Source organism: Cibotium barometz, chromosome 14, assembly GCF_041138505.1.
Source record: "Cibotium barometz isolate CiBa-2024 chromosome 14, ASM4113850v1, whole genome shotgun sequence".
Taxonomy (NCBI): Eukaryota; Viridiplantae; Streptophyta; class Polypodiopsida; order Cyatheales; family Cibotiaceae; genus Cibotium; species Cibotium barometz.
The window spans coordinates 53,565,629-53,577,953 of record NC_141059.1 but is presented as its reverse complement, the minus strand read 5'-3'; the positions used below and the strand labels follow the sequence as shown (position 1 = coordinate 53,577,953).

Below are 12,325 nucleotides of genomic sequence, written 5' to 3'. Positions count from 1 at the left end.
CCTTTCCCTCCTTTACTGAGGTGTCAAAATTTAATTTTTTAACTAATAAACCTTAAATTTTTTTTAATAAACACAGTACTTGGTCAACTCTTCATCTTATGTGAGCATTTACTCATTTTTGAGAGATTTTCTTTTATTCTTTGTATTTTTCTTATCGAAACACTTCGATTAATTCTATTGGCCCTTTAGAACCTTATTTGGACCTTAGTAAAAAATTTCTGAAAATGTGGACCCATAAGGTCTCTAATTCACATATTCATTTAATTTCTAATGCACATTGGAGAATTCTTTTTGAACTTCTGTTTCAAGGGAATTTATCTTAAATATAAGGAGAAACTTTGTATCCAAAAATATCTCAAAGTTGAATTATCTATCTCTAGAACATTTTCTCTCTCTAGGCCAAAAACAAAAGAAAATACTATTTTCTTGCATTCTGCAATAGTGGATGATTACAGGGGACTGACAAGTGAGCTTATATATCTTTTAGGAGCTGAGGAGGAACCTTACAATGATGGTACATGGATATATACATGACATCCATATAGAGTCTATTCATATAGGTAACATGAGTTTTTTAGAAATACCAGTTTGGGAGAGCATGGTTTTGAATAGTCATAACATGTTTATCATATAGGGATGATGAGATAGGTGAGTGTATATATGTTGATGTTAAATATGGCTCATGGCTAATCATGTGAATAGGGATGGTGTGTTTCCTGAGTTTTTTTTAGAGTAAAGGAGACCAAGGTGAGTCTAAGAAGGAAGGATATGAGCTGGAGCTGAGAAATCCAAAGGAAGAGCTTCATTTTGATAGGGTGATCCATCATGGATAGTTGTTTTTTTTCATTGTTTTAACCTTCTTGGTTATTGTGGTTGTTTCATCTTTATGTATGATAAGATGCCATATGTTGGAGCATTGGTATATAGATCTTATATCTATACATGGAGGTATTCCACTTGGCAAAATGGGGAAGCACCACCAGTCGTCAAAGGGGCAAGAAACTGATCATTCAGAATAGCAAGTAGGTGATGTTGCTAAATTGCAACAGGGATGCATGGAAGTAGGGGAAATCAAGGAAAAAGTTGGGTTTTTTAAAGATTTACACAGAGGAGAGAGAGAGAGAGAGAGAGAGAGAGAGAGAGTTGTGATGATGAAGAGTCAGAGGTGTTGAGCAACAGAGTTGGAGATAGAGAAAACGTCAAGTTTTATACAACACAGAGCACAAGGAGCTGAATTGATGGTGAATTTAAGAAGACGGGTTTGTGTCAATGGTTCTAGTTGGAAATTGTAGAGTTTTGTGGGTAGTTTGGGTCTATGTGGGAAATTGTGGGTAGTTGGAGGATGCAGGCGTTGATGCGCAGGTAAATTGGAAGGTGAAGGCATTTTGAACATCTTCTTTGTTAGAACATGGTTCTTCCCAGAGAAACTATCAATGATTCAAGTTAATCAAAGATGTGGGAGGGTTCATCACAGAAGGCATCGTATCTCTCAATTTGATCAAGCAACCCTTCCTGAAAACCATAATCTGTCTTGTTGTTTTCTGTAAGACTTTTTTAGAAGCGTTTGCTATAAATTGTATATATCAGGGAATGTGAGATTTTTCAAGTGTTATTGGTTTCAAGTTTAAACAGTGAGAGCTGTTGTTTATGAGAATAGATTGTGTATGGGTTTAGATAAAGGGACCAAAGTCTGGTCATACTGGTATAAATTCATCAGTTATTAGGACTTGAATAAAATTGAGAGAGACTAAACGCCGATTGATTTGAACCCCGAATTGTACGACTTGTTCAATCAGTCAGAAGCTGGATGTGAACTAGCAAATCTCAGGTTTATGCTCCAGAGGGTCAAAGGGAAAGCATAGAAACAGGAGGGGATAGTACACTTTGGATCTGGGTGTATTATAAAGAGAAGAGGGACTAGGATTCTTTTAATCCAGTTATGTCATAAGGAATAGAGAAGATAAGTTTCTCAGAACTATTATGAGGAGGGTCAACATGATTGAGATAAATCTGAAGCCAAGATGAATGTGAAGCTAGATATAAATCTAGAGTTGAATAAGGGATAAAGAGCATAACCAAAAAGTGCTTAGTTAGAGAGCAATCATTTCTAGGAGAAAGGTGGGACATGTTTGAGTTGATAAATCATCCTTGCAGGATCTTAGTTTGATCTTAGTGGAGAGGATGGTACAATAGCAAAGATGATATTGGAGAGGAACCATAGGTTGATGTTCATATGAAGTTTGAGGAGTGTCAAATCTTTGGTTTTAAAGGATTGGGAAGATGCTATAAGCTGGGTTAGCTTTCTGAAAGAAAACAAGACAAATTCAGATCCGAATCGGGATATTGTGTTGAATCTGAGTTTGTTCTACAGGGGAACCACTAATCTAGTTTGTTTTAAAGCTGAAAGAGGAGCCCATTTGCGTTGTATCAAAGATTGAGAGGACAAGCTAGATAGGTTGGAAGCCCATTGATCCAGAGAACTAGGGAAGAGCAAGGAGTTGCATCCATCCATCCATCCATCCATCCAAGGAGGTTGTAACTGGCTGGTTCATATTTCCTTTGATTAACAAGGACTTTGATGGTATCCTTTGGATAGATATATGCTCTTGGAACAGGTGATCTGTGAAACCCAATTTCTTATTTCTATATATCTCTGACTTGTGTGGTGTCTGGTGTTGTTATACATGCCAAATACCCAGAGCCCTCACATGTTTTGGTGCCCCCACTGAGGATTGGAGGGCTTTTGTTTAAGGCTTTGATCTACAGGTTGGAACCCACTTGGTGATCAATGCAGGACCATGGCAAGTATTGGATATGAAGTGTTTAGAGGGAAAAAGACTAAGGATGTCAACCAATTTCTGAGGAGGATTGAGCTGGCAGCCTTGAGTAGTAGCAACAGGGATGAAGATGCATACAAGCTGAGCCAGGGAATGGTATGGGGATGTGGTTATTACAGATGCTGAGAAAGGGAATTGGCACAGGTTGAAAGAGGCATTAAGGAGGAAATATGGGAAGGTAGATAGTCTTGAAGACCTATGGAGGAAGCTCAACAAACTGTACCAAGAAGAGGAAGAGGAGATGCCCGCCTTTGTGGACAGATTTAAGGCTGTTTGGAGAAGGATACTCCGAGCCTTAGGAGAGAACTAGATACCACCTGACTTCTTGAAGAAGGATAGATTTATTGGTGTGCTACATGGGAGTATCAAGGAGAAAGTAGAGTTAAAGGACCCTGACACATTTGTAGAAGCTGTGAGGATAGCAATTGAGCAATGGAGAAAGAAGATGAGGAAGCTGGAGCTAGCAACAAGGAAGGAAAGAGAGGTTGGAATGCAAATCAAACGGGAACATGCATGTCATGGTCCTATAATGGATCCTCTACCTATTAACATGCATTTGGAAAGGGGAGTTCCAGTGGAAGCTCCAATATTGGTGGACCCCAATAGGACTCAAGATGGGTTACATTAGGAGATCCAGAGACTTACTGAGCAAATTGGCATCTAAACCTTGTTGTTCAGGGGATTCAAAATCAAGTGAGAAGGACACAAGGAGAGAGGCAGCCAAGGAATAGGTTGGAACAAATACAGTGTTTCAATTGTGGAGAGAGAGGACACATAGCACCACAGTGTCTTCAGCCTAGAAGGGAGCGAGGTGGGTTATATCCAGTGATTCAGAGACAGGAAAGGGATAGACCTGAGGATCATAGGAATAGGGGAAATGGGAATCCATTGCCAGTACAAGGTCAAGCTCAAGGTCCCATGGGCAATGTGAATATTTTGGAAGCTATTCTTCTAGAGTAGATAAAGGGGATTGATGTGATGGCCAATAAAAGGGCAAGGATATAAAGATCAGAGTCTGAGGCAACAAATAGGGAAGAAAGAGCCAAGAAGAGATTCGTGAAGGGGAAAGCTCCCCAGATCAGGGTAAGTCTAGTAAACAAGGGCAGGCTAAAGCCAGGAGAAGGACGATTGGGATGGGGAAATTTCAGCTAGGAGAAGGCCAAGCAATGTATAGCCTATTGGTAGATGTGAAGCACAAGAAGGTTGACATTACATACGGGTAGTTGCTACAGCTGAAGTGTGAGGAGGCAATGGCATAAGCTTGCTAGCATTAGCAAGGTGAAGGTTAGAGTTCCTGAAGCAGGTGTGGTTCAGCTGAGTAAGGAGACATATGTATTACTTGTAGTGGATGTTTGGATCCATGGTAGAAAGATAAACAAGGTTTCCATTAATGGAGGAGCTCAGGTGTGTGTGATTATTCAGGAAGCAGTTCATGCCCTAGAGTTGGAGGTTACTGGGAGATCCATGTTTTTTGTGAAGATGGCTAACAATGCCAGGGTGAAGTGTTTGGGGGTGATAAAAGATTTAGAGCTGAATGTGCTCGGTCAGAAGGTGAGGATAGATATGCATGTCATGCCAACTGGGGGTGGGGCATACCTGATAATCTTGGGAAGACCATGGTTGATAGCAATGAATTCTAGGCAAGATTGGTATAGGGGATGCATAGACCTATTTGTTGATAAGCCAAAGGATAAGAGGATCATATATGACCTTAAGACAAGAAAGATCATGGAGCTTGGATAAGATTTGGAAGTGGAAACAAACAGAAGTTCAACCTCATTTGAGAGTTATGATGCTTACTCTTTAGACTCTACAGAAGAGACTGATGATGAGGATTTAGACCAAAGCTTGTTGGAGATGGAAATGGACATGTGTGGACTGCATGGTTGAGACGAGAGAAGGGAAGGGCTGGAAATCAGGTAGGACAACTTGCCCAAATTGAGGACTTCAATGTCCCAAAGGAGGAGCTAATGGAAATGCTAGATAAGGATCTGACTGGAGAAGAAAAGAAGCAATATGGGCTGCACTAGGTATCCCAAGCTGTTTGCAAAAGAGTATACACAGATGAGAGGGACTCCCAGTGTAGTACATGAGATCAAGTTGAAAGAGGAAGTGCAGCCCATGTCACAAAAGCTCAGAAGGCTTGGGACAGGCAGGTACTTGAGGTAGAGGTGACTAAACTCTTACAAGTTGGTTTCATCTAGAGGGTGGCTGAATCAGATTGGGTATCCCCTGCTCTAGTGACAGTGCCAAAGAAGGGAAACAAATGCAGAGTCTGTGTTAACTCTTAACCCCTGAATACAGCCATAAAAAGACACCATTACCCCTTGCACTTTCAGAATGAGATCCTAGATCAAGTTGCAGGGAGTGAGAGATACTCAGTATGTGATGGATTCAGTGGGGTACTTTCAAATCAAAACTGAAAGAAAGACCAGCTTCATTACTCCATGGGGGTATTTTGTTACACGGTGATGCCCTTTGGACTCTTGAATGCTTATGCAAGCTTTTAAAGCTGGATGGACATGATACATAGACCATATCTGGGTTCTTTTGTAAGAGTCTTTATGGATTACATATGTATTTATAATGCTAGGCTGCTTCATGTTAAAAAGCTAGATGTTTTTTTTCAAAGACTTGATGAGGATGGGGCTCACTTGAATCTAGGTAAGTGCAAGCTTGCAAGAGCAAGGGTAGTGTTGCTTGGGCAATGAGGTTAGTGAAAATGGGATAGGATTTCTCCTTACCCATCCAAGGTTGAAAGTTTACTATAGACGGATAGCCCCAAGACCATCAAGGAACTAAATAGCTTCATCTAGAAGGTAAGGTATTTGTCCAGATCATTTTCCATGTTAGCTGAACATCTTTATCCCTTGCAGAAGGTGAGCCAGTAGGATCCCTTTATTTGGAGTACTGAAGAAGAAAAGATTTTTGACAACATCAAGGACTTGCTTTCTACTATGCCCATGATGTGCCACCAGATTGGACACAAACTTTCTACTTGAGTCTTAGTGTGGGCAGAAATGCAGTTAGAGTAGTTTTGATGCAGAAAGGGATGAAGCAATCATCTATGAGACTTGCATATTACATTAGCAAAACCATGGGAGATGAAGGTTTCTAGCATGAAGTAGAGCAGCTAGTGTGGACACTAGTATATGTAGTCAAGAGATTGAGAAGCTATTTGATATACAAACCCTTTGTGTTGTTGACCTCCTGCAATTTTTTGTCCCATTTGCTGAGATTCTCGGGAGAAAACCCAAGTTGTAGAGATGGATCTTAGCTCTACAGGAATTTGACATGAGTTTCATTAGAGAGGATAGTGTTAGGGCACACATGGCTGATCTACTAATATACAAGGAGATGCAAGTCAAATCCCAAGATATGGGGAGACATAGTTTCGGGCCCTAGTCTACATGAGGAATTGCAGGATGGAGAAGGGATCATGTATTTTTGATGGTGCTTTCAAAGGAGTTTGGGTAGAGGTGGGATTGGATATGTATTTCTAAATGCATAGGGACAAGAGGCATGGTGTGGATGCCATGACATACAGGTGAAAAGCAATAATGAAGCTGAGTACAACAGCTTGTGCTAGGGACTAGAAGAGTGCAAGAAAAGAAAAATCAAGTTAATCATCATAAAAGGAGATGCTCTGTTTGTTATCAGACAAGTACAAGGGGTTTGGAAAGTGAACAAGGATGAGTTGAAGTAGTTATTCTTCAAAGTTTGGAGGTTTCTTAAGAGCTTTCAAGCTGTCCAGATTTGACATGTGTCCAAGCCACAGAATCAAAGAACCCATGAGTTGGCTGAACAAGTATTGACACCAGTCTTCAAGAGCCATTATATAGGGGAGAGAGACTTTACATGAAGAAGAGCGTGTCCTGTTGATTGGGTTTAGGAAGAGGTTTGAATGCTTCAAACAAACAAGCAATAGCTAAGGGGGCCATGAGGTATGTATTAATAGGGGAGAAACTACATCACAAAGGCTCAAATGAGATTCTAAGGAGAGTAGCAAGGGAGCGGAGCTAACTATCACTAGCATACATTGAAGTCTTCAAAGATACGAGCTTAGAAGCCAACAAGTTCCCTATGACATGTTAGGGGAATTGTCCATTGCATTAGAAGAGAGATATTGTAGTTTGTAACACAATAAGTAAGACACAATCATTTCCTTGGCTTAGATTTCATTGCTTTGATACAAGAATTAGCTTAGTAGTTGTAGTGGAGACACGATAGACGAGCTAACATATCCACAATGGAAAGTTACAATTGTGGCTCAAAGAAAAGACCCATTGACACATGATTCGACAAAGCTAAGGTAAGCTCTTGACTTGAACACAACTTAAAGAATAATAACATAAGAGTCAATTTAAACTCTCACACACATAGCATGACTTGGATACTTGGTCTTCTCAAGAGTTGTAAGAATGCACCTATCAAATCTAGGAATATGAGTGAGTGCAAGAGATACAAAGAGAGCCATTGAAGTGTTCACAACATACTAAGAATGAGACATTGCTAGCAAGTACCTTAGGAGAGGTTTATGCAAAAGATGGGGGGAATACGAAGAACATTGTGTTAACATTGTGCCTTTTTTAAAAAATTACTTCACATCTTTTTCTACCCCTTGGGGGAGTGGGCTGAAGGAAGGGGTGAGAAAGATTTGAACTTGCACTCCCTGGAAGCGAGCATTCTGCTCCTAATTTTGTATCGTTGGAAAAAGCTCTAATTTGAAACCTAATCACTTACATGGTGGTGTGGTAGCTTGGCCATATGTACATCGTTAGTAATGCAATTTTGTTATTTATTTCACGAAGACATTATATACATATTCTTGCACTTAATTTATCCATGAAATTGTAGAGTATGAAAAAAAACCATGCCGGGAATTCAAGGGTCTGGTTTCCTACAGCATCCTTTTAAACACACAAAACTTTACTCAAAATGTTAAAAATAAGTGCCATGCTTGAAATTAGATAATAATAATGCTTTCTTTGGTCTTAAGTGAGCAGATTCAAATGGTGAATGCCAATATACTCCTAAGCTTCCTTTTTTAAAAGGAGAGGGGGGATGTACAAAATGGTTTGTAGTTTACAAGAGAAACATATGGTGAAATAAAGGGAAAAATACATAATTCCATTAAAGTATTGAATCGTTATTGCCCATGCTTAACAAATAAGTGCCGGGCTTGAAAACACACTTTGTTCTTAAGTGAAAAAAAGGAGAGGAATCCGTATTAAAGTGGATGGCTTGTAGGCCGAGGTAATGGGTTTGATCCACGGCTCAAACACACTAGCAATCAGTAGGTCAGTTGGTTAAAGTGGATGGCTTGTAACCAGAGATAATGGGTTCGATCCACGGCTGCCTACTTTGCATGGTGCTACATTGCATGGGCAGAGAAAGAGAGAGTGTTTGGTGCTATTGGGCAGGATAGACTTCACACAGAATGAATGAATGAGAGAGAGAGAGAGAGAGAGAGAAACCTCACTTTGAATGAGAGAGAGAGAGAGAAACCTCACTTGGTAGAAATCTTCTCCCGCAAGCGACGCAAAGAAAGAAGAGCCCAGAAGCCTAAAACACAAACCCTTGAGGGGACAAAAAAAAGGAAAGACAGAATCTCCTGAACAATCGACACTATTATGTTCACACTATTCACCAACTGCCACATGGCACACGGCTCCCCACGTGGCAAACTCCAGAATAGTCCCTGCTCGTGAGAGGGAGTTGCAAAGCGAGGGTCACTAACTGATTCAATTAATTAATAGAAGCAAATTTCAGTTGTCGAGAAGAGATTAAATGAATTTATAATAACATTAGAAAGAGGGACAGTAACGAAGTTAGAACCCAGGAGACGGAAATTTGAAATTTGTTTTGGCGCCCATTCCCTTTTGAATCGTCTGTTTGAGCCAAGGGCTTGCTCGAAGTTGCGTTGCACACTCCGTTAGGCGAATTAAGCTGGCCAAAAATTAAAAAAGGAAAAAATAAAGAGGCACAGAATAAAGAGGAGGGAATTAAAAAAAAGTATCTTCTTCTCTAATAAAAAAATAAAAAAATAAAATAAAATACCTTGCAGATGTTGATGTCTGAGCAACCACAGATGAGCCCAGCGTTGAGAGTGTCCGAAGCGGCAAAAGTACCTCCACCATCACTCCTCTGAAAAAAGGTGGGTTTGAGCCAACACTATGTTAAGCACAAAGGTGAAAAACGGGGAGTTCTCTTGTATTATTAAAAAAAAAACTGTAATTTAATTCCCTCAAGCAGGCTCACATGGACGACCCACATGAGAGTTGTCTCCTCACAAAGGTCACAACTCCTCGGAGTCATCCTCGCATGAATAGAGAAGGCTATACATACACATATATATCTATATAGCCCACAAGTCATGCTCCCATCACCCACCACCCACACCAGGGCTCCCAACTTTACAAGGCCATGGGAATGTCCCCTTAGTTGCTTGACAGACTGAGTGGGAAAAGGTAGAAAGCCAGGAAAAGGGGGAGATCTCCCCGCCCATTACCATGGACGAGGAGTCTGCCCCTGCCCATCTGGGAAAAAGGGGGTAGTCTCTAAACACCCTTTAGAGCCACATCCCGCAGCGGGACAGCAGGGGTTCTTTGCTCCTGCTACACAAACGCCCCACAGGCAGTCTTGTGGGAATGTCTCCCCTCCACAAATTTCAAAGCCCTTGCAAAATGTCTACATATACGAATAAATAGGAGGAAGAATGAATGAGATATTGCACTTTTTACTGCACGCGAGCCAGTCGCTCTGAGTAGCCAATGGATTTTGAGGTGAATAGCTCGATGCAAGTCCCGTGGGACGCATGGAAGAACAAAAGACCTTCTTCTTCTCCTATTTTTTTGATAGCCCTGCTGCCCCGCCATGGGGTGTGGCTCTTAGTCTGCTTTCACAAGCTACATGGCTACATGGCAAATGCATATCACAATCACCCACATAATTCTCTCTCTTTTCCTGCTGGATCTATGGGACACCTAAGACACCTTCCTTTCAAAGCAAATCAAAGTCTCTCTCTTCACCTTTGCTCACATCACAACGGCTTGTTGAGCACCTTCAATCACATCAATGCCTTGCTTTATTTACCTTGTAGAAATCCACTGCAAGATAATTGGCCCATCGTCTCCCCGCGGCTTGATAGCACACAGGTATCATCTGTTGCAGTGGAGCCGAGTTGTATTTGCAAGCTTGAGCTTGGACTGGATCATCTGGGAAGAAATTCATCAACACTAGGGATCTACTGGTAGCATTCAGGGGCAGAGACTCTGCTCTGTTGGGGCAATGCCCTGCTTTCATCCCTCCATCCCCATCTGAAAAAAATGAAGCCATAATAGCATACCGGCTTACATCCATAAGCTCACAAGCTAATGTTCAAATTAAACAAAAATCACTGCACATAAACTAAGCTCACAAGCTTAAGTTAACGTCATTAACCCTCAAAATGCGAGACTCGTAACCCCCCACAACTCATGCCAGTAGGAATGCAAGATGTGTGTAAACCCACATTGGTTCTCATTCACATATCTCCAATTGTAAGCTATGCCTTCACTTGCTTCTTTGGTGCGGTTCGACGTAAACACGAGCAGGCGGTAGTTTTTCGCCACCATCTCAGTCACTGTTGGCCAGTCCTGGCCATTCTTTGGCATGCTTGAAACCGGGAACCAGTACTTGAACAAGCCAGCCGTCGTGAACAGCTTTGTCAAGCCCTTTGTGCTCTTAACATAGTCCTCTATGAAGATGGTTATAATCTCTGTGGGATTGGCTGACAAAAACACCTCCATCTCTTTTAAAGTGTTGATGGCTGGCTCCTGTGCTACAATAAAGCATTGACAAACTTGTTTTAGTGACAGTGCATGCTAAGCAAATACAGGTTGTTTTTTACTTTTGAAGATTCATATCTTGCCCACATGTGTGTAGGCTAGCGGTGAAAGCGTTCATCTTTCGGGACATGGACCCAGGTTCAAACCCTGCTAGCAACACACACTGGACATGCTCCCTGGTCTATCACTAAATAAGCTAATCTCTCTAAAGAAGAACAAGCCAAGCTAGGATAAAGAGGAGATTACAAAGGCTGTGAAGTTGTAGCAGACGCCTCCAAAAGAATGGCAAAGCCACACATCGCCCAGAAAATCATACATGTCAAGCATGAAGCCTCTGACCCCATCCTGCAGTACATAGAAAGTCAGGCTCCCTATACAAAACTCTATTCAAAGGCCAGATATACGGTGATGATGGCAAGGTTATGGAAATACGGTTAGCATTACATTGAGTTGATCTGTGACACTGTCTTCTTGATTTGTAAAGGTGACCCTCGGAACACCGGTGTGCGAGGGCTCCCCCACTATGGCATAGGCATTGTGGGTTGTGAGCCAAGCATACCTGTTGAAGGGCAAACCTCCTCTCTGCACCACATCATGTATATCATAATAAACCCCAGTTGCTAATACAAGAAAACCCAATGCCTGCTGCGTAGATTAGCATACTGATAAGATAGATTTGTGTAATTATTTGTCTGATTCGACAGATTAGTGCAATAATTCCATATCAGTGTAATGATTTGGTACATCAATACAATGGTCTGATAGATTAGTGCAATGATTCGATAGATCACTGTAATGATAAGGTAATTTAGTATATTGATTTGATTGATTAGTGTTAATGATCATTATATCTTACAATGGCGGTCACATTAGTAGCCTCATAGCGATGACATCTGAGAAGAACGTCTCCATCCGCGACACAGGTCGAGCAAAAGAGCCCCGCCGCGCAATCTGAGTTCCTTAAACAAACTTGGCGAAGCTGCAGAAAGCACACCACTAATCATCATTTTGAGACAATTAATCACTTGCAATTGATATAACCTAAAATTGAGCGCAAATACGCACCCATTTCCAGGCATTTAGTGGTTAGAACTCTTAATCACAAAATACCCACAATCAAGAGCCCGTAATCCTATAATTTCCGTGCTTAATTATCTCATATTGAAATGACTAAAAAAACTTGTTTTCCGGCACTCCATTGGTTAATCCTCTCATTCTCTATGAAAGTCATGCACAAAATCAGCTTAGTTAGGCATACCTGGCAGCTACCGTGAGAACAAAGGGCCTGGGATGAGTCCAAGAAGAGCAGAAGGAGAGCTGCTAAAATGGCGATTTCTGCTTGCATGGCTACTGCACAAATGCGAGATTCAGCGCTGCCTGATATGGGAGGATGGCAAAATCAGTACTGATGCAAGGAGGCAGGAAATCTGCTATTTCTGCAACAGTCTCCGTAGCCCACATCCTCCGAAAGAGGGGCCTTTTTGTCCAAGCTATGGCGATGGGGGATTAAATTACAAAAACAGCTCTGTTCGTGATAATGGCCGGGACGACAGTTGACATGATGAGGGGCCAGCTGGTGGAGACTCTCATTGGATTTGTTCTTGCAAGTTGCAGGAGGGCTTCACACACACTAATGTGAAATGGCGTACGCCACCTCCA

General features: G+C 41.4%; 1 protein-coding gene across 1 annotated transcript in view; it reads right to left on the bottom strand.

The window, feature by feature from the left end:
- Positions 1-8,568: 8,568 nt before the first annotated feature.
- The window catches only part of LOC147632190 (PI-PLC X domain-containing protein At5g67130-like), a 3,793-nt gene continuing 36 nt past the window's right edge, over positions 8,569-12,325 (bottom strand). The window contains exons 1-8 of the mRNA XM_086808825.1: positions 11,925-12,325; positions 11,523-11,645; positions 11,111-11,248; positions 10,913-11,011; positions 10,351-10,654; positions 9,933-10,156; positions 8,898-8,984; positions 8,569-8,786 (exon numbers count right to left, since the gene is read on the bottom strand). The exon at positions 11,925-12,325 is cut by the window's right edge and continues 36 nt beyond it. Coding sequence (XP_086664951.1) covers positions 8,634-8,786; positions 8,898-8,984; positions 9,933-10,156; positions 10,351-10,654; positions 10,913-11,011; positions 11,111-11,248; positions 11,523-11,645; positions 11,925-12,011 — 1,215 coding nt within the window. The 5' untranslated portion in view covers positions 12,012-12,325 and the 3' untranslated portion in view covers positions 8,569-8,633. The remainder of the gene's footprint in view (positions 8,787-8,897; positions 8,985-9,932; positions 10,157-10,350; positions 10,655-10,912; positions 11,012-11,110; positions 11,249-11,522; positions 11,646-11,924) is intronic.